The following is a 27,909-nucleotide window of genomic DNA, read 5'->3' as shown; positions in this document are numbered from 1 at the left end:
AAGAAACTAGGCGTACCCCCAGTCTTACGCAGGTTTACAAGGAGCCGCGTGGGGGAAGCGGAACCACGGGGGAGTTATACGTGCGTCGGAATGCCACCTGGATGCCAACACTGCGCAAGCTTTCCTATTCCTGGCCTCTCCCCCTCCCGCCCTGCAAAGGCCAACAGCCCCGCCCCCAAGACCCTACGTCACGCCCTCCCCTCCTCCTCGCCCACCCCAGTTGGCCCGCGCAGCACGCTGGCGCTGCGAAGTGATGACAGGGTCACACGTGGACGCTGGGTGGCTTCTTCAGGGGTAGCGCCGCGATGCCGGGCAAGACGCAGATGCCGAGTCTGGACCAGGCTCCGCCGGGCAGATGCGAAGCCATCGTAGTCCAAGGTATCCCGCGGAGATGGCCATGGAAGGGTCCGCGTTGAGGAGTTGGAGCGTCACGGGCTGGTGGTTGAGAGTTCGGTTGGACTTCCATCGTCCTTTGCCGAGTAGGGAGGATGGGAATTGAAATTCAGCAGAGCTGCAAAAACCGAGGCGGAGTTAGGTATGTGTAGAGCAGGAGCGGGCTCTTTTATGACTCGTGGACTTCAACTCCCAGAATTCCTGAGCCAGCATGGCTCAGCTTGGAAACTTCTCCCTTTCCCCTCAGCATGGCTGGCTCAGGAATTCTGGGAGTTGAAGTCCACGAGTCATAAAAGAGCCAAGGTTGCCTATCCCTGGTGTAGAGTAAACGCGTGCACTTAGATTGGTGCGCGTGTTTTGGGGAACCATGGGGTCCCTACCTCCAAAGATGCGTAGTGTGCCTCGCCTGCCGCCCTTTGAGGAGCCTCGGCTCGTGCTTGCGAAGGGAGAGACCCAAGTCCCAACATGGGCCATCAGGGTGCCTCGCATAAAGCGTCGAAGTCCTACGATTGTGCACCCTAAAGCTTGCCATCACTCTTGAAGTCAATTCGGAACTGCCGGTTGCTTTTCCAAGCCAGGCACAGAGAAGGAGCGAAACTTATAAACTCCACCAGCGTGGAGGACCGAGCTCTTGGCAGCGAGGGGAGCAAAGGCGAAGCGACTTCGGGGGGGGGGGGCTGCTGCTCGCCTCTCGTTCTCCGGTTTTTGCTCAGCAAAACGGTGGCTGTGATCGTCAGCCTCCCTGGTCTCCTCGAAAACTCTCTCCTTCCGTAGAAAACGGAACGGGGATGCCGCCCCCAATAAATGCACGCCATCAAAACGGATGTTGGTGGAGTGTGTAAGTTTCGGTTCCTTCTGTGCCTGACTTGGAAAAGCAACTGGCAGTTCCCAGTTGACTACAAGAGTGTTGACAGCTTCAGGGTTCACAATTGTAAGACCTTTATACTTTATGCAAGACACGTTGCATAAGTCTTGGGACTTCAGTCTCTCCATTTGCAGACACAAATTTCTCTGCTCTTTTGCCCATATTCCCTGCCCCACTGTGCTTGTATATTCTAGACTAGAGAACAAGGGTCACTTTGAAAGGGATTAGTCTTAGCAGGAGGTAAGCTAACTAAGAAAAAAAAATCTTCCTCTTCCCAAAGAACAGCTTTAGCCCCACTAAGGCCCACTCATTTATTCCTTTACAAATAGCATTTTATTATACTTCATCCACGGACCAGAGCATTAGCGCTGTGTATCCCCAATATTGTACTTTTGGGGGAAGCATGTGCATTGTTTGCAAGTCATTTGGGGAGGATATCCTGAAAGACAAGTTATGCAGAGTTAAAATAAATAGGCACACAGGTAGCAGATTTACAACCATTCATTTAGCACACGCTTGAAGTTACAACAACACTGAAAAATGATTTACAACCATTTCTTGCGTTTACAACCATTACAGCATCCCCATGGTCACATAATCAGAATTTGGGCACTTGCAACCAGCATGTATTTACAATGGTTGCCGTGTCCAAGGGTCATGTGAGTTGTGATCTTGCCAGCCGGCTTTCAAGAAGCAGAGATTATGGGGGAAGTGAATTTGTTTAATGACCACATGGTTCACTTAAGACAGGGGTCCTCAAATGTGGCCACTTTAAGACTTGTGGACTTCCCCATGCTGGCTGGGGAATTCTGGGAGTTGAAGTTCACAAGCCTTAAAGTGGCCAAGTTTGAGGACCCCTGACTTAAGAACTGCAGTGATTTGCTTAACTGTGGCAAAAAAAAGATTGTAGAATCAGGCACAAGTCACTTAATAGCTGCCTTATTCAGCATTGGAAATCTGGTCCCGATTGTGGTTGTAAGCTGAGTACTAGTGATATCTATTAACAAGCCAAAGATTTGTAAGTCTTGGAATTTATGTTCTTCCGTACAGGTTGGAGAAGTTACCCCATTTTGGTTATATCTTCCTTGTTTTCCTATCAGCCAAACCTATAACAGGACAGGGCTCAACAATACACAACCTCAGTTGTGGGTCCAGAAATCTAATCCTTTTTTGTTTTGTTTTTTAAATGGCTCTGAGATCCTCCCCTCAACCACCAGGGGTAATTGAATATCACTGCCAAATATGCTTGTAAAACAAAAACTTTCTAAGCGAAGATCTCTGTGGATTAAGCACAATGAAGGGAAGAGCAAAGAGTTCACCTGAAACCAGTGGAACCCCCCCCAACATTCCTGATTCTATCCACATGGCTCATTATAAACTTTCCCACAAAAATATGCTTCATGTGGTACCTAACTAGAAAAATATGGTCCATTTTTGTGGCAAACCGTGATTTTTATTGCATATGGCACTCTTCTGTACTGCCTGGTGGAAATAGTTCTCAACTTACAACTATTCATTTAGGGACTGTTAAAAGTTACAATGGCACTGGGAAATGTATCTTTCAACCAGTAACTCGCACTTACAACTGAGATAGCTTTCCCCACAGTCATGTGACCAAAATTTGATTGCTGGGCAGCCAGCATGTATTTATGATGGTGGCAGCCTCCTGTGGTCAATGGATCACCATTTATAACCATCCTAGTTGGCTAGATCCATTTAAAGACTACATCATTCACTTAATAATTACCATGATCCAGTTAATGACCATGGGAAAGCAGGTCGTACAATTGGTGTGACCCACTTAACCACTGCCTTGCTTCACAACAGAAAATCTGATCTCCATTGTGGTTGCAAGCCGAGGACTACCCGTATAAATATTTCGAAATAAATAAAAATAAAATGTCATTACTTCTGGCCTTAAGTGCATACTGGTATGCTTAATACTAGTAGGAGTGAAGATGTTGATTCTGGAAAAGGCTTCTCCACCCCTGGACTTCGGAAGTCACATTATTTGCTCCCTCATCCGAAAGGTTAGAGACTTGACTTTCAGATAGTACACCATGCATTTTGTAGCCACTGAATATTGGACAGTGCCATTCCTACCTCTGCGTTCCCTCTGCAGTTGGCAGTCTCTTGCTCAGGAATGAGAGCTGGGTGTACAATATGGTGTGCATGAATGTCTATGGTTTGCTGATTTCCCAGCTGTTCTTCCTGACCCCAAGTCATCTCTGTTTACATTCTGAACATGTGCCAAGAGCCAATGCTCTGGAATGATACCCTAGCTGCTCCCCATGTACTGATTGGGATGGGGCATACGGCACTTTCCATGGCAACGGATACTGTTGCTAGGAGATGGAGGAATAAAAGACTTGGAGGGATGCCTGGCAGCTTTCCTCCCCCTCCTCCTTGTCTTCTGCTATCTCCCTATTTGGAACAAGATGATTCCTGAAACATGGCAAGCAGAGTTATGATCATGAGACAGGAGCACCAGGACATGGAGGAGTTGGGACGATTAAAGGCTGGGCATTTTTTTGGGCTGTGTGAGAGACCAATGTTTTATGCTGAATTTATTTGAAGCAATGGCGTGCCCATCAATTGGGGGGAGGGTTATCTTGATCCTGGCTTTAATCTAAAAGAAGATGCTAGGCAGGGATATGGCCATAATGGGCTCTAAAAATAAGAATCTTGCTCAGGTCAGAAGAGGGTGAGGACAGTCCCTCCCTAATAGTTCCCACAGTAGGTAGTAGATGCAGATAGTAGAGTGGCAAGATTCTGTCCATAAGTGAGGAATAATAAGGAACTTAGTTTGGAAGAATCACTACATGTCATTCTTGGTTTGGAGGCCTGACGGATTTTAAATCAAATAAATTATGAGTTTCCAATCGTATTACTCTTATCATTTCCCTGTTTTTTAACTTAAGTCTTCAACTTAAGTTGAAGGAATACAAGAAACGGCTTTAGGCCATTTGTCTTGGGGTATCCAAATTGTATTTTGACTGGTAGATAATGGTCAGGCAGGAGAGAAGAGAATGCAATCCTGTTTACTCTTTGCTTAGAAGAGGAATAAATATTCACTGTAGTTAGTTGATGCATCTGGAAATAATGATCCCCCTGATTAGTCTAATCATAATCTTCTTTGCCCCTAGTATTTTTTTTAAAAAATTAAATGCTCTATCAGCAAAACATTGAAAATAAAAACATTTAAACAAACAGCAAAGCACAGACTGGAGCAAACCTTGGAAGAAACAAATATGGCATGGTTTGGGAGTTGTATAGCTGTTCCATACCTCTGCTTAAATGTTTGTCCTAAGGCAGAGGTAGGGATAGGGTAGTTTTCAGAAAACTCTGAAGCTGTCTCCAAAGACCAATGCCATGCCAGGTTCTTCATTTCCCACAATTTGCTAGCCACGAGGGATGTGGCCAGGAAAGAACTGGTATAACAGCCTGAAGGGGAAAGTGTTGTTTTGAATTCTCATAATACACTATTTTTGGGAGAAGAACACTTCCTAGTAGGCGCTAATTCAGTGTTTCTCAAACTTGCTTTTTCAGCCTTTCATGCAAGTCACTACAAGTAGTCCTTGACTTATGACCATAATGGAGCCTCAGATTTTGTTGCTCAGCAAGACAATTGTTCAGTGAGTTTTACCCCATTTTATGACCTTTCTTGTCACAGTTGTTAAGTGAATCACTGTCGTTGTTAAGTTAGTAACATGTATGAATCTGGCTTCCCCATTGATTTTGCTTGTTAGAAGGTTGCAAAAGGGGATCAACATGACCCTGGGACACTGCAACCGCCATAAACATGAGCCAGTTGCCAAAAGTCTGAATTTTGATCATGGGGCCACGGGAATGCTACAATGGTTGTGAAAAATAGTCATAAATCTTTTCTTTTCAAAGCATTTCTAACTTAGAATAGTCACTAGGTCCTGGAGTACTTGTACTTGTGTGTTATTGTTTGCTAGGCATTTAATATTCATATGGGAAGTACAGTCCATAGGCAGGCAGTGAAATAGGCAATTTATCAAGTCCTTATAGAGCAGCATCCTTGGCTGATTCTGTTCAGCATGGCAATCTTCCACTTCATAAAACTTGTTCCAAGTTTATTCATGTTCATTTCTAGCTTGCTTTCTTTCAGTGCAATTTTGGAAGAAACTTCACAGAGAATTGGGAACAATGCAATTACTGCTGTTGAAATGAATTTCCATTTCAGCTGAGCCAAGAAATCTCAGTAGTTCCTGAGTAATCTGGACTATTAAAGTGGGTTAAAGTTTGGGTCAATAAACCGGACCGTTCCTGGGATATAATGTCCCGGTTTGAATGCATTGGAATATGAATGTTGATAGAAGATTTCCTAGTTCATATGAAACAAAGATTCAAAAAAGCTGCAAGTGTGAGCAGAGGTTCACTCATACTCTAGCTTATGAACGAAGGTCCACTTTTTAACCTTCTAGAGGAGTGGAAATCTCAAAATATATGTTTTATTAGAAGGGATTTTTTTAAATTTGTACAATGTATATTGGTGAGTGGCGACTATTTGGAATGCATAATGTGACCGTGTTTTAGTGCAGGAGAGTACAACTTGTTGGCTGCAAGCCAACATTTAAATGTTTTTGTGAAGAGTAGGAAGTCAATGAGGGGGGGTTTGCTGGCATTGGTGAGAATTTTGACATTTTGGGGCTTTAAAACACCCATGTTTATTTCAGGCTTTACATTTCAGACAGTCCTCAGGTAATTGCCACATGTTCAGTGACTGAAGTTGCAACAGTTCTGAATAAGTGATACTTACAACTGGTTCTCAGAATTCCGTCCATTGCAGCACCCCCTGGTGATCACCATCCAGATCCTCAGTAACTGACCATTGCAGTGTCACATGATCACACTTTGCAACTTTCTCTGCTGGCTTCCAACAAGCCAAGTCTTCACTTAGTGACTCCTGATGATTTGCTTAACAACGGTAACCAAGGACTCAGTTCTCACCTTGGGAAGAAATGATTATGAATAGCACGTAAAGATTTGAAGAGGCAGTTTTATCTCTGAACTCTTTGGAGAATCAAGTTTTTCCTGTTCATTTTCTCAGCTAGTTTTGAACACGGGTGTTGGTTTAAAAAAAATAAAGGAAATTGGCATCTCTAAAGGTAAATTTGTTCCCTTCTCCCTTCTGCCTCCTTCTCCCTCCTCCCTTCTTTCTCCCTGTCCCATAATGCATTGTACCTCAGCAAGCTGATGCCATATAAAAAAAAACAAGGGGTTGTTATGCTGCCCATTCTTTTGATGGCAGAAGGATGGGAAGAACCTGGCACCATTTGGAGAGGAAAAATTCCAGCCTTCCGACAGTAGCCTCCTGGGCATGTATTGTCTGACCTACTCCATCCCCTTCCTGGTATCCCTGAGTCTCCTGCAGTCAGAGGGCACAAGGCGGGCATCCAAAAAGCCCAGCCGGGTCCTAATCCTGAAGGGAACCGAGAACTGCCAACCCAAGGGGGTAAGCATTTATTTGGGCTCTGCTCTTTCTCCTCTTCTTCCCTCTTCCCCCTTATTCAATCTTATTTGGGGGGGGGGAAATAAAAGTACAGTAGTTGCCATGAATGTTCAGATCGTTCAACATTTTCTCTTTCTTTTTTTGGCTCAGTTTCTGGGTTCCAAACAAGCAGCAACGGAGAGGGCGGGAGAGAGGATCACGGCCATTGGGATGAAGGTTGGCAGGGAAGCCGTGAGACAGAGGGAGAGAGGGAGGGAGAGAATAAAACTGGCACAGGCTGGAGGTTTGCCAAGGCTGCTTGGCAGAGATGACATAGAAAGCTGGGCGAACACACACATGGTAATGTATATTTCGGAAGAGAAATGCTAAATGCGGGGGGGGGGGTTAGGGAACAGAATGACTTGCAGATCCTTGATCTGGGCACCTGTTTGTTTTCTTTTAATATGGCAAATTGCTTCATCCTTTCCTTTTTTTTTTTTCCTTCTCCTTTTCTTGCGGTTATTGGATGTTCATTATGTAGCACATGGATACCAAATGCAGAGAGTTGAATTTAGGGAGCGCAGCAGTTCCTATGCTGATTGATTTGAATCTGGGCCAAGGAAATAATGTTGACTGCTATCTTGCCTGGAAGGGGGGGAAGGAGGGAGAGGGTAGCAGGAATTGGCTGCCAGCTGCCAAGCTGCTTCGCCACCTTGGCATTGAATTGTCAACCGGATCCAAACGGGCCTCCGGTGGTACCTTTGGACTTCTCTTGGATATTGGTTAGGGGCACCTGGATTTCCCATGTGATTTTTTTTCACAGGGGACACTTCAGCCTTGGAGGCAGGTAGCCCAGAACAGGTAGGAAACCTCAGGGCCAGCTATGGTCCTTTTGTCTGCTTTAGTTTTTAAAAGGATGCCAAACCTGGACACTTTTGCATCCAAAATCCGAGTATATGTATGAAAATGGGGCTGGTATGGCTGTAGGGTGGGCATGGGTGTGTTTTTAGGAGTGGGTGTGTAGATTTTAGTTTCACTTTGGAAAAATAATCAAGAGCCGATGCCTGCTTTGTTGGGTCTCATTTCTCAAACCACATGGCATGTTGAATATAGCAGTGGTCTAGTCTCTTGAGATGGCTCTTTGGCCAACTGTAGGGTGGCCTCTACCTTGGTGACCCCCTTTTGGTACCAGGTCTTTGGTCCTGGGCACCCAGAGGCTTGAGGTGAGGCAGAACTGAAACATGGCTGCAGCTTTGCTAATTCAGGATTGCCAGCCTTTCTAACCGCCTTTGGTGGGTGTGGTGCAGAAGACGAGTTAAAGCTGGCAAGGAGCTCCTGGATGAAGGAAGCTTGAACAGGACCTGAGAAAAGAAGGAATTCCTGCTACATCTGCTCTGTACTGCTCACTTTGAAGCCTATTCGATAGAGCTGCTGGTGTGCTCAGCTGCCTTTGTGAGACATCCAGGGAGACAAAGAAATTACAGTCTCACCGAACTTAAATAAGGATTTAGACTAGAGAAAATGAGCCAGTGGGACATATCGTTCTTCAGGCTTCAGCCTGAGTTTACTTGGGTTTCTGAAAATTAATTCATTAGATAAAGTAAAGGGTTGTTTTTTTAAAAAAATTGAATAGAAATGATAAGATGTTTCAGGATGCAGGGTGCAACACTTGATGCTGAAGCTGGCAGGCTCCGTTTTGAAATTGTAGATGTAGAATAAACGCAAACAGAGATCTGATCTAATACAGTATAGCTAAAAGAAGGGGAAATATCTTTTTAAAAAAGCATGTTCTAAGATGGAGACAAAGGCAACAGAAATTATTGCAGGGGTTAAAAGAAAGACTGCAACCTTTGTCTGTAGCTTAGAGCAAAGGTAGGCAAGAAGAAACTCAAATAAAGGTATGTACAGGTAATCCTCATTTAGTGGCCACAGTTGAGACCAGCAACTTTGTCGTTAAGCAAAGCAGTCACTAAATGAAATCACGGCTGGGCTTACGATCTTACTTCAGCTTTACAGACCTACAAAAATTAATAACTAAAAGGATTGGTCATAAAATGACTTTTTCAGCACCATTAAAACTGAATGGTTGTTAAATGAGGCAGTTGCTAAATGAAGACTCCCTGTAGTCAATACATGGTGTGGAAAATACAGGTAGAGATATTATTCCCCCATGTTAGAACTCAGGGTCATCTCTAACTGTATAACCAATAAAAAGAAACACTTTTTACAGAAGATGGGCTTAAATTGTAGAAGCTGCTGCCATCATATACAGCAATGGTCACCTTAATTTTAAAAGAAGCCTGAACAAATTCTTGAGATATCAGACAATAGGTGGCTGTTAATCTTGATGGCTGTACGCTGCCTTCTGGTTCATACGGAGATTTCATGTCAGGGTGTTTGATATTTGCCTAACCTGAAAGTAACTCTTTTCCAAGCTCTATTCTCCCAGAGTTCTCTTTAGCTAGATTTATTGAAAAGAAAGCTGTGGAGTTAAAATAATTTAATTATTTTCCTTCTAGAGCCAATTTATGCCCAAGGTTAGCAGGAAGACTTTATTGATCTTTCTAACTGTCTTTCTCTGACCCCAGATGGCAGAGGAATTCTGGGAGTTGAAGTTCACACTCTTAAAATTGCTGAAGGTTGAGAAGCACTGCATTAGGATAATGGGAAGTTTGATTTGGAGTTTCAGTTTCAATAATAAAAGAAAATACAGTAATAACATACATATCTGGTAAATACAAATGTATATTCTTGCACTTTTTTTAAATGCAAAGTCATTTTACTATTGAAATCAATAGATCTTCCCAAGCTCTGGTAATGCAGTGTTTGTGTGTGTGTGAGAGAGAGAGACACAGAGAGACAGATAAATACATGGATAATCTATTGCAGGGGTCTCCAACCTTGGCAACTTTAAGACTTGTGGACTTCAGCTCCCAGAATTCCCCAGCCAACCATGCTAGCTAGGGAATTCTGGGAGTTGAAGTCCACAAGTCTTAAAGTTGCCACAGTTGGAGACCCCTGATCTATTGCATTAAACCATTATTTAGAGGGCTCTCCAGATGTTGGATGGGATGCTGTAAAAGAATGAGGAAATAACCTTGATGAAAGGATGGGTGAGCTGTTAAGTGGAAGGAGAATTCAGACTTAGGAAATGATGTTCTGACACGAGTTATTCAGAATAGCTGTACCTCTTATATCAACCCAATAAAATGGACAATGGGAGACCTCTTGTTGCTGTGTACAGTGTGGCAGGAAAGAATGGGAGAGCTAGCGACTCGGATTGTTTTGGATTTGGATTTTGTTAAAAGGGAGGCTATTATGAAATGATTTAGAATTTAATACTGAAATGTAGCAAGAATATGCGTTTTTTTTCTCTCTCTTTTTTCTTTTCTCTTGGCTCTTTATTCTTTGTTGTTGGTTTTTTTTTGGAATGAGATGGAACTAATAATTGGAGAATTATTGAAAAAGAATATATTTAAATAAGAGAAACTTGGGGTACCTGAATAGTAAATATATAGGTTAGTTTAAAATTTAACATTTGAAAAATTAATAAAATTAATAAAGTGTAAAACAGGATTTTTGGGATAGATAATGAACTCTTCTAAACGTTTATTGATTAATGAAATTCATATGTAGCAATATAAATTAAAATTTGTTTTAGAAATGTATTAATGAGATTATAATATATCTTAAATAAATGGAGAGTTTCAGTTTCAGTTTAAATATGTGAGAAATTATAGATTTGTATAGAATAGACACTGAGCAGTTGAAAGTTTTGATTGATTAAGAGAATTTATATTTAGATATATTAATAAATGATTTTTTGCGAAATTTGATTATAATATTCTATATAGATAGAGAGGGAAATTTTAAGAAATATTGTGTGAACTGTATATTATAATGCTATTGTTTTCTTTTTGTAATTGATCACCATATCTCCACGTTGGCTCTTAAGCTTCTGTTGGTGTAAAATGGAAAACTAATAAAATTGGAATAGAAAAAAAAAAGGAAAATTAATTAAAATAGAATTCTTAATATAGAATTGTGGGTATAGAAGGAAAACAATCAGATTAGGATTTATGTGGCCTTAATCTGGGAGAGGAAGGGATGTTTATACACCCACATTAGCGGATGATCAGCTTATGAGATAGTGGAGGAACTTGTTGGATGGACCTAGTATTTCTGGATTGCTATTGGGCAGTTTAGCATTTAGGAAGCTTTGGAGAAGACATTGTCATATGCAACTTGGGTGCTCTGTCTCTGTCTCTGTCTCTCTCTCTCTCTCTCTGTGTGTGTGTGTATATATACATAAGATAAAGTGGCTTAGAGATTTTTGAGAAGACTAACAAGGGTCTTCCTCTAAGAATCTTTCTGAACAACAGTTCCCTCTCTTCTCTCTACCAACATTGTCTAATTTTGATAATATAAAGATTGCTTTCTCTCCTTTCCCCATATAGTACATGTAGCCCTCAACTTACAGCCATCCGTTTAGTGACTTTTTGAAGAAAAGCACCAGAAAAAGTGATTTATCACACTTATGACTATGGCAGCATCTCCATGGCAGCATCTCCAAATCAGATGCTTGGCAACTAGCACATATCATGTGATCACTTTTTGCGATCTTCTGACAAGCAAAGTCTATGGGGAAGCCAGATTCACTTAACAATACAGTGACATAATAACAATAACAATAACAATAATAATAATAGCCTTGCCAGAAGTAATTCAGAATGTAGAGACAAACCAGGGGCAGTTGGCAGTGAAGGAATCCAGCAGGGATATACAACTGTTCTCATTTGGAAACCAGGCACTTCTTCCTCAGGAAGAACAAAGCCCTCTAACTAAAGAAATAAAAGAATTGAAACAAAGAATAACTGAGCATCTAGAACAGCACAAAAACAACAGAATAAGGCTGCCTGCATTGAAGCTTGTTCCAAAGAAACAGCTAGCACAAGCCTTAAAAGATGCAAATACTGCAATATCAAGTATAAGCAAATACTGCAATATCAAGTATAAGCACTGCAAGAAACAAACCAACTAATGTACAGCACAACTGCAGTTATAACTGAATACCTGGGATGCAAAATCCACAAAGAAGAAAAATAAACAAACAGTGCACCACAAAAATGGAAGGTTAGACTAGAAAATAAGATCAGCAAGTTAAGATCACATGCAAGCAAGCTAGAACAGATGAAAGAAAAGAAGCTGAAGAACAAGAAGACCAAAGAATACCTAATCAAGAAATACCACTTAGAAACAAGGAAGATCAAGGAAGCACTGGAAATAATAAAGCAACAAATAACAGCTATAGTCAGGAAAATCAGTAAGATATGAAGCTCGAATTGCAAATTATAGGCAGAACCTCCAATTTCAATCCAATCAGAAATGTTTCTACCAATCCATCAATGGAGAAACTGCAATGAATCAGTCAGTACCTGACAAGGAAGAAACAGTGCAGTTCTGGAAACAGATATGGGATAACCCAAAGAAACACAACAAGGATGCAGCTTGGTTAAAAGAGGTGGATGCAAATAAAACAGAAGTTGAAATGAAAGAACTAGTAATAACAACAAAAATGGTAGAAAACAGCAAGGAAAATCAAAAATTGGTCAGCACCAGGTGAAAATGAACTGTGTGGGTTTTGGTTGAAGCATCTAACTCAGTGGTTCTCAACCTTTTTAATGCCGTGACCCCCAACCGGTCGTAAGTCGAGGACTTTCCCGGCCCGGGAGTGCCGCGCATGCGTGGTGCTGTCTCCTGCACCGGCCGAGGCGTAACTGGCAATCGGCAGAGACGGCGCAGGCCGACCACTGACTGGGCCACCAGCTGGCCCAGCCCAAGGGAGGTAAGGCACCTGCCGGGCCCCACGTGCGCCAGCAACACTCCCTGCGCCCGCCAGCCTCCCACCCCTGGCCCTCTTTTACTGACATTTTTAGTAGTTGCTCAGCAGGGAGGGGTGGAAACTTCCAGACAGCTCGCCTTCGCTGCAGACAACTTGCAGCACCGTTTGCAGAATGGGACTTTTGGCTGGCTCAGCAGGGCAGAGACAGCCTGGACAATTCCTATTGGCTTTTGAAAGCCAATAGAATTAGACTCTATTCAAGAAAGTCTATTCTATTGGCTTTCAAAAGCCAATAGAATAAAAGGGAATAGCACAGCTAAGGAAAAGGGGGAAAAAATGGTGGACTGCGTTGTTTGGCGACCCCCGTGAAATGATTGTTCGACCCCAAATGGGGTCGCGACCCACAGGTTGAGAACCACTGATCTAACTGTTATATACCCACTCATTATCAAGCAGTTCAACAATATACTACAAGGAGGAGAAATTGAAAAGTGGCTTAACAAGTGGGAAAACCTACCTAATAATGAAAAATCCAGCAAAATGGCAACACCAGGCAACTACAGGCCAATTATCTGCTTACCAACAACTTTCAAATTGCTAACTGGTGTGATAGCTGATGCAGTATAACAGCATCTTGTTGAAAACAACCTCTTTCCACCTGAGCAGAAAGGAAACCGCCCCAATAGCAGAGGAACAAAAGATCAACTCCTAATAGACAAAATTATCTTGGAAAACTGCAAGAAAAGGAAGACCTACCTGAATGTGGCATGGATTGACTACAAAAAGGCATTTGACTCTCTGCCACATGACTGGATAATCAAGTGTCTAGAAATAACAGGAGTCTGTAGAAACATCAGAAAATTTGTGCAAAGATCGATGGCATAATGGAAGACACAGTTGCAGGTCAATGGTGAAAGACTGGGAGAGGTTAATATCAAGAGAGGAATATTTCAAAGAGACTATTTGCTATTGCACTGTTTTCTCTGTCAACAATACTGAATAACTCAGGACATGGCTATCAAACATCAAAAACATCTGCCAGACTATCCCACCTCCTTTACATGGAAGATCTGAAGCTGTATGGAAAAACATCATCTGAAATAGAATTGCTGCTGATAATAGCCAAGATATTGCAATGGAGTTTGACTTGGACATATGTGCCACGCTTACTGTCAAATAAGGAAAAATAGTGAAAACTGAAGGAATCAAGATGCCCCACGAAAATAACATTAAGAGTCTGGATGAGGAAAATTACTACAAATACTTGGGTATCCTTCAAACTGACAACATCAAGCACACTGAAGTCAAGAAAAAGATTAGAGGTGAATACATCAAGAGAGTGAAGAAGATTTTAAAGTTCAAACTCAATGGAGGCAATCAACACCTGGGCAATTCCAATCATTAGATACACAGCTGGAATAGTGGACTGGACTCAAGCAGAACTAAAAGCAATGGATAGGAAGACCAGAAAAATAATGACAATGAATCATGCCCTTCATCCATGCAGTGACATTGACAGACTCTATTTACCAAGGAAAATAGGTGGACATGGAATGCTGCAAGTACATCAAATGGTTGAAGAAGAAAAAATGGCTTTGGAAGAATATCTGAAGGACAATGATGAAGATGCACTGAAATTAGTATATCAGGAAGGCTTACTGACTACTGGAGAGACCAAACTGGCCTACAAGAAAGACCATATGAAGAACAGAATAGAAGCATGGGAAGACAAAGCACTACGTGGCCAGTACGTTAAAAAAAATAGCTGGGAAAGCAGATAATAACAAGACCTGGCAATAGCTAGGAGCAGGAAAGTTGAAGAAAGAGATTGAGGGACTAATTCTGGCTACACAAGACCAAGCCTTAAGACAGGGGTGTCAAACTCAATTTCATTGAGGGCTGCATCAGCACTGCGGTTGCCCTCGGAGGGTGTGTGTGGCCAGGGTGAGTGTGGCCTACTGGATGGGCATGGACAGAGTGGGTGTTGCCTACTGGGTGGGTGTGGCCAGCTCTACATCGTTCACGTCAAGGGTGCCTATGGGGGCCTGGGCAGGAGTGGGACAGATCTGAGGGTTTTTGGTAGAAGGGGGTGGGACCAGGGCAATGCCAAGGCATGGTCCACTGGAGGAACCTCACTGTTCCTCTCAGGCCATGCGTGGGGGGTTGCATGGTGGCACGGGCTGCCCAGCCTGGCCCTCGAGCATCTGCAGCACCAAGCTGTTTCCAGGCAGCCTTGTGGAGCTAAGACTGAATACGTTTCAGCATAGATGGCCACCACAAAATTGTATATTGGCTCCCGGCTAGGCCAGGGCCAAGGCAGCGGGGGCCATTCCCTCATTGTTTCCAGGATGGCTTCATAGGCCACATGAAACCACTTCGCGGGGCATATCCGGCCCCTGTGCCTTGTGTTTGACATGTCTGCCTTAAGGACAAATGCACACAAAGTCAAAATTGAGAAGACAGCAACAGACAGTAAGTGCCACCTATGCAAAGAAGCTGAAGAAACAGTGTACCACTTGGTAAGCTGTTTGTTGCAAGAAGATTGCACAGACTGACTACAAGCAGCGGCATGACAAAGTAGCAAAAATGGTACACTGGAAGATCTGCAAGAAATATCATTTGCCTGTAACCAAGAACTGGTGGATTCATAAAATAGAGAAAGTCATAGAAAATGATAAAATTAAACTGCTCTGGGACTTCAGAATTCAAACAGACAAGCACCTGCAACATAACACCCCAGACTTAACAATTGTCAATAAGAAAAACAAAAAAGTCTGTATAGTGGACGTGGCAGTGCCTGGAGGCAGCAGAATAGACGAGAAAGAACTAGAGAAGATCACAAAATACAAAGACCTACAAATAGAAATAGAAAGACTATGGCAAAGGCAAGCAAGGGTAGTACCAATAGTAATAGTGGGTGCAATCCCAAAACAACTGGAGCACCACTTGAACACCATTGGCATTGACAAATTCGCCATTAGTCAATTGCAAAAGGCGGCCTTACTAGGAACTGCTTCCATCCTGTGACGATATCTGTAATACCATCAAACATCCACATCTGCCTATCCGAGGTCCTTGGTATGGACTCGATAGGTAGACAAAAATGCCAAATCCAGTCTGAACATCTGGCTGACTGTGTGATGATCAATAATGATGATGGTGGTGGTGGTGAAAGGGACCTTGGAGGTCATCTAGTCCAACCGCCTGCTCAACTGCAGTGATTTACTTAACAACTGCCATGCTTAGGAATGGAAATTTTAGGCTTAATTGCAGTTGTAAGTCAAGGGCTACATGTAATGGATATGTGAACCTGGCAAAATTATACTTTTAACACTTGGAATTCATATTTTTCAATACAGTGATCCTATATGGTTAGCAAACTTTGCGAATGTGGGGGGGGGGGGAATTGAGTGGCCAAATGGTACTCTGTATTTGAGAAACTGGTTTTGCAAAACAGGGGTTTCATCTCAAAACGTATCTTGGAAATGATGTGAGTTCAATATTAGTCACAATATTCCTCATCTTATGTTTGTCTGACTTCTTTTTATCTTGCCTGATAAAGAATGCCTGGATACTGGAATTTTCTACCATAATTGACTGCATAGATGTACTACTTTGTACTGCTTTGCCTCTGTGCTTTTTGTAGCAATGCATGATGGTAGTGACATTCCTGCTAAATATGTTTGCCTTAGTCCTTAAATTCCAAACTCTCCAGGATGTTTGTTTTTCACAGGGATAATTAAATACGTCAAGGGCAATTTATGTTTCTCATTTTTTTATTTGCAAGTTCATTTTGTTCATTGTTTTACTAGTTTGGATTGCTTATTTATTTACATCCAGCCCTTATTATTTTACAAATAATTCAAGGCAGCAAACATATCCAACATAATTTCCTCCTACTATTTTGATCACAACAACAATCCTGTGAGGTGGGTAGATCTGAAAGAGAGTGATAGGTCCAAATTCACCCAGAGGGCATTCATGGCTAAGGTGAGACTTGAACTCACAGCCTCCCACTTTCTAGCCTAGCACATTTTAACCCACTTCTAACCACTTTCCTTGAAAAAACCCTCACAAAAATCCCTTACAAGTAATCCTTGATTTACAATCTTTTCATTTAGTGACCATTCGGAGTTACAATAGCATTGAAAAAAATGACTTATGACCATTTTTCACACTTACGACCATCATAGCATCCCTGTGGTCATGTGATCAAAATTCAGATGCTTGGTTTTTATGACGGTTGCAATATCCCAGGGTCAATATCCCTTTTGCAACTTTCTGACAAGCAAAGTCAATGGGGGAAGCCAGATTCACTTAACAACCGGGTTACTAACTTAATAGCTGCAGCGATTCACTTAACAACTGTGGCGAGAAAGGTCGTAAAATAGGGTAAAACTTTGTTGCTAAGCAACACGGTTGTAAAGTGCAATGTTACATGACTTCATCACTTAGTGATGACAGTTTCAGCAGTCCCAGTTGCTATCATTAAGCGAGGACTTCACATGACCAGTCAAGGTCACAGATCATGTGACTGCGGGATGCTGCCACTGCCATAATTATGAACTGGTTGCTGGGCACTCAAATTGCAGTCACAAGACTGCAGGCACACTGTGAAAACTGCAGTTTGGGAGACTGGCATAAGTTTCTTGTTCAGTGCTGTTGTAACATTCATCAGTCACCTAATAAATGGTCGTTAACTGAGAACTATCTCTTTTTTATATAAATTTTATTAATTTTCTATTTTCACAAACAAGTGCCCAATAGACAACGTGATGACTGAGTCCATTAGTGATTCCTTGGTACATATAAGCTTCTTCAAACTAAGTCCGATATTATGCCCTCCAGTACATCCTCTCTTCTGATAATAACCATTTTTCCACACTAAGCAAATACAATTCTTAGTGTTGTTAGTAAATATACAATTGCATATCAACATTTGTTACATTTTTCTAATGTCAATAATATCAGTTTAAAATATCTTTTCTAACCAAAGCATATCTTAATTGTACTGGCACTCAATTTCCATTTATTTAGTCCATATCCTATTTTCGTGTTTTTCAATTTTTAATTTCCCATCCATGTTCAAAGTATCCCAATCATTTATAATTTTGAAACAAGATATATTTGGGTAATCAAAAGCATTCCCTTATTCAAAGTTCTTAGCATATTCTTATTTCCCTTTTCATACCAAGATATGATTTTCTGATTACAAATCCTATCTAGCTAGTTATAATAATACTTCTATTTCTAACTATCTATTCTTAACCATATTCAAACATCTAATTAGTAATATAGCATCCCCTCTAAGAGGTCAAAGCTTCTGTTTCCTTCAATCTTACTCTAGCTTTCTTCCTTGGCCAACTAACTTTCCAAATCAGTGCATTTGGATCATCAGATAATTCTTCCTCTATTTTTGTATATATTATTTGAAACAAGAGAAACAATTTAATTAAGGTATTTTTGGAAGAACTAGCCCATTGATGTTCATTAAACAACTGAGGACTATCTCTGATTATTTTTCTTTCCCTTTTTTTTCAGCTGTCCATGCCGTCAATCAAAACCCAACATATCCTCCATTTCCAGAAGGAATGCAAATGGCAATATTTGGTGAGTGTTGATTTGTCCATGGCTAGGTTCAGTTACAACCCTGTCCCCACCACTTGGAAGCTACAATCCTGGATTCTAATTTTAGAGAGGAAGTAAACTTTCTGGCACCAGCAATAGAGAAATAATGTAATTGATGTATTGAAAAGATACACAAGCTTTGCTGTAACTTGCATGCCTGGCTGGCTAGGGAATTCTGAGAGTTGAAGTCCACAAACTTTAAAGTTGCTGAGGTTAGACACCGCTGACATAGAACATCTTAACAGTTCACTTATTCACTTATAGCTTTTCTTTTTTTTTTTTTTTTGGCTTCCTTCACAGGCATGGGATGTTTCTGGGGAGCAGAAAAATGTTTTGGAAGCTGTCGGGGGTCTTCTCCACACAGGTGGGATTCTCAGGAGGCTTCACCGCCAATCCTACCTACAAAGAAGTCCTCAGCGGTAAGTCTTCTTGAGAAGAATTCTGGGTGGAATCTCTTTCTCTGTGAAGTTATGTCTGATCAAAAGACTTGTACATATGAGAATCACAGTCTTAGGTATAGCTATCTTTATATCCTGAAAGAAAGGAAATAAGCTCACTTGCCTTGATTTTCTGATTTTCAACTTTATACTGGTGTGGTTGAGTGACACTGCACACTTAACTGTCAGTTTCAAACTAGGATTGTGCAGAGCTTCAGATTCAATTCCAGAAAATATGATGCTAAGCTTGTAGAAGGGGCATCACCTGCTATTTCTTAAAGCAGCTACATCTTTTAGATCAGTGGTTCTCAACCTTTTTAATGCCGCGACCCCCCAATTGGTCATAAGTCGAGGACTAAACAACCGGTCGTAAGTTGAGGACTTTCCCATGCGTGGTGCCGTCCCCTGCGCTGGCCGAGGAGTAGCTGGCAAGCGGCAGAGACGGAGCAGGCCGACCACCGGCTGGGCCACCAACTGGCCCAGCCCAAGGGAGGTAAGGCACCCGCCGGGCCCCACGCGCGCCAGCAACCCTCCCTGCACCCGCTGGCCTCTCACCTCCCACCCCTGGCCCTCTTTTACTTACATTTTTAGTAGTTGCTCAGCAGGGAGGGGTGGAAACTTCCAGACAGCTCACCTTCGCTTCAGACAACTTGCAGCATCGTTTGCAGAATGGGACTTTTGGCGGGCTCAGCAGGGCAGAGACAGCCTGGACAATTCCTATTGGCTTTTGAAAGCCAATAGAATTAGACTCTATTCAAGAGAGTCTATTCTATTGGCTTTCAAAAGCCAATAGAATAAAAGGAGTAGCACAGCTAAGGAAAAGGGGAAAAAAATGGTGGACTGCGTTGTTTGGCGACCCCCGTGAAATGGTCTTTCGACCCCAAATGGGGTCCCGACCCACAGGTTGAGAACCACTGTGACAGATAGATAGATAGATAGATAGATAGATAGATAGATAGATAGATAGATAGATAGATAGACAGACAGACAGACAGACAGACAGATAACCTTTATTGTCATTTTTTACTGTGGGCACAACGGCACACATTAAAATTGAAATTTAGTTGCTTGATTACATCATGTTGTACAAACCTAGCAGTTGCATTTGAGTAACACACAAACCATGGTTAGTGTGTAATTCCAAGCATGGTTAGTTTTAATTCTAATAGGGTTTTATGTTTGTATATAGTTTAACTTTTTGTACTGTACATATCCAACCATTGGTTCATTTAACATTTAAGGTCAGATCTTTATTCTGGGGAATTCTAGCATAATTTGGAAAATGCTAGAATGTTCCATTCCCCTTTGGACCATGATGAACCTCCAGCTAGACTGTGCAGTTCCTGGATCAGCGAGTTTTGTACCTCCTTAGAGGCAGTGTTGCTTTTTATGAACCTCAGGGAGGAACACTTGTTTCTTCTCTGGCCTTCCCCAGGCAGATGCATCTATTGGCAGAGTTAATCCTCCCTCCCCAATCTGGATCCTGCAGAAATCAGAGCAGGCAGTTTTGCAGCTTAACTGCAAAAGCATTTTAAATGTGGTGTGTGGAAGTTTATCTGTCTGAAAGAAATATTCCCCACATCTGTCATGGACATTCTGGGTATTAAGACAATATAGAGGAAGGAGGGACAATCTCTTTTGCTTGCTGACACACAAATACACTCACTCACTCACTCACTCACTTTTCTCTCCAAAATAATTAATCTGTCAAATCTGCAGATTGCACTTATATCTCCCAGTCTTTGTCTCATTTTTAGATAAATCAGGGATATACTGATTAGGGTGCTGGAAACAACAAAGTGGGGAGACAGATTTTCCCCAACAATCCTATAAGCCAACGGTCCCCAATCCCCGGTCCGCATCCCAGTACTGGTGTGTGGCCCATTAAGAACCGGGCCATGCAAGCGGCAGGCAAGCGTGTGAGCACATGAAGCTCCATTTGTGGAAGCGGCAGGTGCGCGCACAACCATCCCCTCTCCACCCCACCCCACCGCTGCTAGTCCACAGAGCCAGAAAGGTTGGGGACCACTGCTATAAGCGCTTGTGAATGGAGCATGGTACCCTTAATTATAGAGTGACCAAGCATTGTGTACATAAATGTCCTGTATGCAAGTAGTCCTTGATTTACAACCACAGCCGGGAGGAGAATTTCTGTGGTTGAGCAAGGCATTTATTAAGTCAGTCAAGCCCAATTTTACAATTTTTTTTTGCCAGAGTTGTTAAGCAAATCACTGTAGTTCTTAAATGGGCTGCATACAGGGCCCAGCACAGTAGGCATGGCTGGTTGAACATCACCTGCTCCATCCCCACCTCCTTTTTTCCTCCTAATTACCATAGGAGGGTCAGCAGCCTTGCTTGAGCAAAATTAACTAGAAACTGCTCCAGGGAAATTCATCTCTGATGAGAATTTCTAACTCCATGGGGGAATCTGGGTACAGCAATGAAAGGAGAAATTCCTCCTTTAGACAGGAGATATTAATCTAATGGGGATGTGTCAAGTGTTTCCAAGTGGGATGAAGGCTCTGGATTAACCCCTGCAGTGCTGCTTAATATGCGGTATGAATATTATCTGCTTCAAGAAGCATCCCAAGAAGTAGGTTGTGGTCTACTTGATGACATGATAGCAGTGTTCCAATATTCGAGGGGCTGCCACAAAGAAGGGGGGGCAATCTATTTTCCAAAGCACCAGGAGGAAGGAGAAGCAGCAACGGATGGAAACTAATCAAAGAGAGAAGCAACCTAAAACTAAGGAGAAATTTCCTGACAGTGAGAACAATTAACCAGAAAAACAACTTGCCTTCAGAAATTGTGGGTGCTCCATCACTGAGGCTTTTAGGAAGAGATTGGACAGTCATTTGTCTGAAATGTTAAAGGATCTCCTGCTTGAGCAGGGGGTTGGACTAGAAGACCTCCAAGGTCCCTTCCAACTCCATTATCCTGTTAAGGCATGTGGTTCATGTGGGCTTTCAAGTAACAACTGTTTGGAAGGGCAGAGCCCAACAGTACAGTGACAAGAGTCTGTATTTGCTGATATTAGTCCTGTTTTATAGATGAACTCCAACTCCCACTGAACAAGTTCACATTACAAGTAGTCCTCGACATACGGCCACAATTGAGCCCAAAATTTCTGTTGCTAAGCCAGACAGTTGTTAAGCACGTTTTGACCCATGTTACAACTTTTCTTGCCATAGTTATTAAGTGAATCACTGCAGTTGTTTAGTAACACGGTAGTTAAGTGGATCTGGCTTCCCCATTGACTTTGCTTGTCAGAACATCACAAAAGGGGATCACATGATCCCAGGACACTGCAACCTTCATAAATATGAGTCAGTTGCCAAGTGTCCGAATGTTGATCATGTGACCATGGGGATGCTTCAATGGTCATCAGTGAAAAACGGTCATAAGTCCCTTTTTTCAGTGCTGATGAAACTTTGAACAGTCAGTAAATGAACTGTTGTAAGTTGAGGACCACATTGCCTTAAATGGAAAAAAAAAATCAAGTACTTTGGGAAGAAGCAGTAAAAGAAATTACCCTCAACTTTCTACCTAGTTCTTATAGCTTCTCATGGTTCCTATAGTTTCAGTACTGGGAACTGATTTATTTAGTTAAGGAATATACAAGACCATAACTCATAAATTTGGACTCTGAATGGCAAAAGTATTCAATTTTTTAAAAAATATCAAACCATATAAATCCAATTCACCAAAGCACTGTCAGATACATAACTGAGCTGAAGCAATCATTTTCACAGTAAGATGAGCTCATGTCCCATCCAGCCCAGTGCACAGGAGAAATGCCAAGTCTTCTCAGCTCTTCTGAGGCTAATAGAATTGGGGCCACTCACACTTGGGGACCAGTATTCTCGTGGCTAAGCCAGCCATTTGTTAAGGGAGACACACCTGATTATATGACTTTTTTGCCACAGTTGTGAAGCAAATCATAAGAGCTCTTAAGTGAATCATGCAGTCATTAAGCAAATCCGGCTTCCCCCATTGACTTTGTTTGTCAGAAGCCAGCTGGGAAGTTGCAAGTGGCAATCACATGTCCCTGGAAAGCTGCAATCCTCATAAATACATACCAGTTGTCCAATATCTGGATTTTGATCACAGGGCCATAGAGCTGCAGCGATGGTTGTGAGTGCAAGAACCGGTTGCAAGTCTCTTTTTGCAGTGCTGTTGGAAATTCTGATGGTTGCTAAATAAATGTTTGAAGGTCAAGGATTCCCCTGTATGTTACTTTTGTAGCACAAAGTATAATTTGCAAGACAGAAGGCTCAGCAGCATCAATTTAGCCTAATGACTGGGTGAATTTCCATTGGTTGCAACAACTGACAAGACTCAAAGAAAGCCTGGGGTGATTTTTCTCCATTCTGTTTCCAGGGATGACAGGACATGCGGAAGTGGTCCGTGTAGTGTTTGATCCACAGAAAATCAGCTATGAAAAACTCCTCCAATTTTTCTGGGAGAACCATGATCCAACCCAAGGTAAAAATCTAGGGTCAGGAAAGGTGCAATGTGGGAAACCAATCTATTTACCTTGATTAATTATAAGCAGTATAAGCAATACTCTAGCAAATCAAGAGGAATTACATTTGGAAGCAATCCTAAGACAGCTTTGCTGTGTGGATGCCACTTCCAGAAGTCCATTCTGGACCTGGGCAACAAAAAAATTAGCCAGCGGTTCTGCCAAAATCCCAGCACTCTACGATACCTTGCAGCATTTTGGACTATGGCCCCCTCTCATTCTTCCACCAGCAGGGCCAATTATGGAAGATTGTAATTTATAGAAGCTTGGACTATCAACAGCCATAGTGGCTGGGAAGAAAGAGAGTAGTAGACGGTTTTATAGGAAGCAAGACTGGGCTGATTTTGTAAGAATCTAAGTTGACAATCGTTATTATAACAGTGCACTGAAGAAGGACGAACATAATTTAGTATGTGATCAGTGTGTGTGTCTGTTCGCATACAATAGTCCATTCTTGCCCTCTTTTCATATCTGATTCTATGATTGTATATTAATAGGATCCTAATATTATATTTTTAGATACTTAAGGATTGACCAACACTGTTATACCCGGATCGATCAAAGGCCTGTTTAATTTAAGCTTGGACAATTGATGGGTCTAAGTCCACATTCTGAAAAGAATCCTCTTGTGGAAGGAATCCTCTTCCTTCCAACTTCACCAGTAAATTTTCAGTAGCACAGTTGCTGAAAATTAACATGTGAAATACATACCACACACCCCAAAATATTGAACTGCAGTTGTAAAAACCAGATTCAATCCTAATAATCAAGATGGTCCTCCTGATAAAAAGGGATTTCTTGTTCCACCTGCATGCAAAATATGCTAAATTGAGCTAGATCATGGGCTAAGAATGAGAAGCTTTAGAGATGAAAGATTGCTTGCCTCTGGTTAATCTGAAACTCTGTAATGCAACAAAGACACAGTTCTACAGATATGCAATACCTGAATGGAAAGCTGCTTGGAGTATTTTGAATACAGGTAATCCTGACTCATGACCACAATTCAGCCCAAAATTTTAAGTGAGTTTTGCCCGACTTTACAACCTTTGTTGCCCTAGTTGTTAAGTGAATCACTGCAGTTGTTAAGTTAGTAGCATGGTTGTTAAGTGAATCTGGCTTCCCCCATTGATTTTGCTTCTCTGAGGGTCGCAAAAGGTGATCCCATGATCCTGGGACACTGCAACTGTCATAAATATGAGCCACTTGCCAAGTTTCTAAATTTTGATCACGTAACCGTGAGAGGATGCCACGTGTCGTAAGTGTGAAAAATCGTCATAAGTTGCTTTTTTCAATGTTGTTACAGTATTGTCACTAAATGAATTGTTGTAAGTTGAGGACTCCCTGAGCTCATTGAGTTGGGTTAATCTTCTTCATGCCATTTTTTTTTCATTTGATTGCTGAGTCATTTGAGGGTTCTAGCCAAAGAATACTTAATTTCTCCAGCCTGACTCACTCCAGACTCCTGAGGCAGAGATTTTCTCTTAAGGAATCAAATGCCCCTCTTGATTTTGTAAGCCACTCTCATTTTTCAGGCGACTGTACCTCTTTAAATGATTCCTTTAAATGGCTTCTCCTACCTCCCCACCAAGGCCACAAAAGGTGAAGCTCTTAAGGGACCCTCTGCTGAGACAGGAGAGGTTCAGTTGTAAAGAAGTGGGGCTGGGGATTTCTAATGTTTCTCCCCCCCCCTTTTTTTTAATAACTAGAGGAAGTGGAGGGCTGTTTGTAACCCACCTCACGTCAACACTGAGCAACAGTGGGGGGAGGGTTGAAGGCCTTAGGAAGACCAAGCATTTTTGTAATGAAGTGTAATTTTAATGAGGAAATTAGAATTCTCTGTGTGTTGCCGGCTGGGCCCTCCTCTGGGTGCGTAATGGTGTGTTTGTGTTTTAATGAGTAACGTTGTCAGTGTAGATGGCATATTAGGGAGTGAGCACGTGGGGAGAGAAGAATTCTGCCCCCCACAGTCATTATGTGTTAGATTTCAAAAGAAGATGCCTTATGGCTGAGGAGCATTGCTGACTGCTCTCCCCTAGTGACATTGTCAGATACAAAAGAAAGAGATAACATTTCCTTGAAGTCAAGCTTGACACCTGGTGACTTACATGGCCACATGTAAGTCACATGCAATTTTTCTGCAGTAACAAGGAAATGGGTCACCACTGCCTTCTCCTGAGCTTTTTCTTTTACATTGGGATTGTCTAGCCCAGGGGTAGGCAACCTTGGCTCTTTTATGACTCATGGACTTCAAGCTGGCTCAGGAATTCTGGGAGTTGAAGTCCACGAGTCATAAAAGAGCCAAGGTTGCCTACCCCTGGGCTAGCCTACAGTCCTAGGGTTTCGTAGTGCTCTCCCATTTCTGATGGTCTCTCATTCCTATTCAACCTTGTGTAGCTTTTTGAGGTCCAAGGTTGTGTAACCTTAGCTTTAAGCTCATGTGGAGCAATTGACCTAATTTCAAAGGACCTTTATAGAACATAGATTCAAAGAGCTGCAAGGGACCTGGGAGGTCTTCTAGTCCAACCTCCTGCTCAAGGCAGGAATCTTATCCCATCCCAATCAAAGTCTAGTCTATTTTTGAAAACCTCCAGCACCCATAGCCCCAGGAGGCAAACTATTCCACCAGTTAATTGTTCTCGCTGTCATAAAATTTCTCCTTACTTCATTGGATACGCTGGATATGTTGGATCTTTTTTAACAAGTTGTTTCTTGTCCTGCCCTCTGGTGCTTTGGAGAATAAGTCAATCCCCTCTTCTCTGTGACAACCCTTGACAAGTCCTGGAAGACTGCTATCATTTCCCCCCTTATTCCCTCTCTTCAATAGGCTAGACATACCTAGCTCCCACAACTATTCATCATCCATTTAGCCTCCAGACCTTTTATCATCTTTCTTGCTCTTCTCTGCACACTTTCCAGGATCTCAACATCTTTTTTGTATTGTGGTGACCAGAACTGAATGTGATATTCCTTAAGTGTGGTTTTACCAGTGCGGTATAAAGCAGTGCTATCACTTCTAATGATCTTGATGTTATCCCTCTGTTGATGCAGCCCAGGACTGCATTGGCTTTTTTGGCAGCTGCAGCACATACTCAAGTGGTGGTCCTCCTTCCCTCCCCCCCTCTCTCTTATCCAGCTTCTTGAGAAGGAAAATGAGAAACCCCTCACCCACTTATGGCTCTATCCCTGTCCACTTCTCCAGCCATACCACTATTGGCAGGCAGTGCTGTCCTTCTTACTAAGACCCCCTCTTCAGGAGGCTTTTTTCTTTCCTGCCCTCAAATCGAGATTAAGATTTAAGACTCTTCCACTGAGAGTAAAGGGCTTTTTGGCTACAGTGCTCTGTCTGAGGATGGACCATCAGGGCTTATGGGTGAAGGATGCTCTTCTCTTGCATTATAACCGGGGTCTTCAATCTTGGCCCTTTTATGACTTATGGACTTCAACTCCCAGAATTCCTCAGCCAGCATGCCTGGCTGAGGAATTCTGGAAGTATTAGAGTGACTCGCACTTTACAGGTAGTCCTCGACTTAGGACCACAATTGAGCCCAACATTTCCACTGCTAAGCGAAACAGTTGTTAAATGAGTTTTGCCCCATTTTACAACCTTTCTTGCCACAGTTGTTAAGTGAATCACTGCCGTTCTTAAATTAGTCACAGGGCTGTTAAGTGAATCTGGCTCCCCCATTAACTTTGCTTGTCAGAAGGTCGCAAATGATGATCACATGACCTCGGGACACTTCATCTGTTATAAATATGAGTCAGTTGCTAAGTGTCTGAATTTGGATCAGCTAACTATGGGGATGCTGCAATGGTTGTAAGTGTGAAAAATAGTCATAAATTACTTTTTTCAATGCCGTTGTAACTTCAAAGGGTCATTAAATGAATAGTTGTAAATTGAGGACTACCTTTATTTGCTCTTGAAGGAAAAGGTTTTGCATGTTATTACAGAGACTGATTCCCTGTTAGATGTTCATCTTTAGCAGCTAAAACAGTGAAGTCCTGTGGTATCTTATTATTGGGAAACAAATTTTGGATCAGGGTTCATCAAATTCAAGAGTGGATTGATCCTGAATGTGTTCATTTGTAAATGTCATCGGATATCTTTTGTCTCTGATATTTAATACTTGGAGAAAACCTGGAATTTTTTTGCTGAAGTCATACTTATCTAGCAGATACATGAACTCTGTATGTTGTTCTGAGTTTCGTGGTCATTGATATTTTCCCAGGAAGGAAATATTGGATATGAATATCAAAATCAAATTAGTGAAATTAGATAGATGATCTTTGAAATCTAGTCACTAAATTTGGGAGGAACTTCAGAATAAAAAAAAGTTACTTTCTATTAAATCAGACCACTGATCTATCTAGCACCACATTTTCTGTGTTTCCATTAATGAAATAGATAAAATGGGAATACTCAAGAATAACACCTTTTCTCCTGCGACTGTTTATTATTAAGGTTGAAGTGGGAAGAAGAAGATTCAGCAATATGAATCAATTTGGTCATCTTTTGTCTAATAACATGCATTGTTGTGGCCTCATTTTTTTTTCCAGGAATGAAACAATATGAAGACATTGGCACCCAGTATCGCTCGGCCATCTACGCTATCGGAACAGAACAATTGGTATCTGCTTTAAGATCCAAGGCAATGTATCAACAGGTATAGGAGAATTGTGGATAGATGGGGCAGGAAATTGAGGCCTTGGACTAGGGTGCTGTTGTTTATATGATTAAGGTTGACTCTTATTGGCATTAACTTT

At 42.0% G+C, this 27,909-nt stretch overlaps 1 protein-coding gene across 1 annotated transcript in view; it reads left to right on the top strand.

Annotated features, from left to right (window-relative positions):
* Positions 1-220: 220 nt before the first annotated feature.
* LOC120304124 (mitochondrial peptide methionine sulfoxide reductase-like) overlaps positions 221-27,909 on the top strand; it is a 49,205-nt gene continuing 21,516 nt past the window's right edge. Inside the window, 6 exon segments of the mRNA XM_039334296.1 lie at positions 221-378; positions 18,100-18,168; positions 18,487-18,513; positions 18,516-18,605; positions 23,004-23,108; positions 27,703-27,809. Coding sequence (XP_039190230.1) covers positions 306-378; positions 18,100-18,168; positions 18,487-18,513; positions 18,516-18,605; positions 23,004-23,108; positions 27,703-27,809 — 471 coding nt within the window. The 5' untranslated portion in view covers positions 221-305.

Source organism: Crotalus tigris, unplaced genomic scaffold (assembly GCF_016545835.1).
Source record: "Crotalus tigris isolate CLP2741 ecotype Arizona unplaced genomic scaffold, ASM1654583v1 scf7180000017628.32516253702:7417878, whole genome shotgun sequence".
Lineage (NCBI taxonomy): Eukaryota > Metazoa > Chordata > Lepidosauria > Squamata > Viperidae > Crotalus > Crotalus tigris.
Note: the sequence above shows the minus strand (reverse complement) of the source record. Positions and strands in the feature narration are given on the sequence as shown.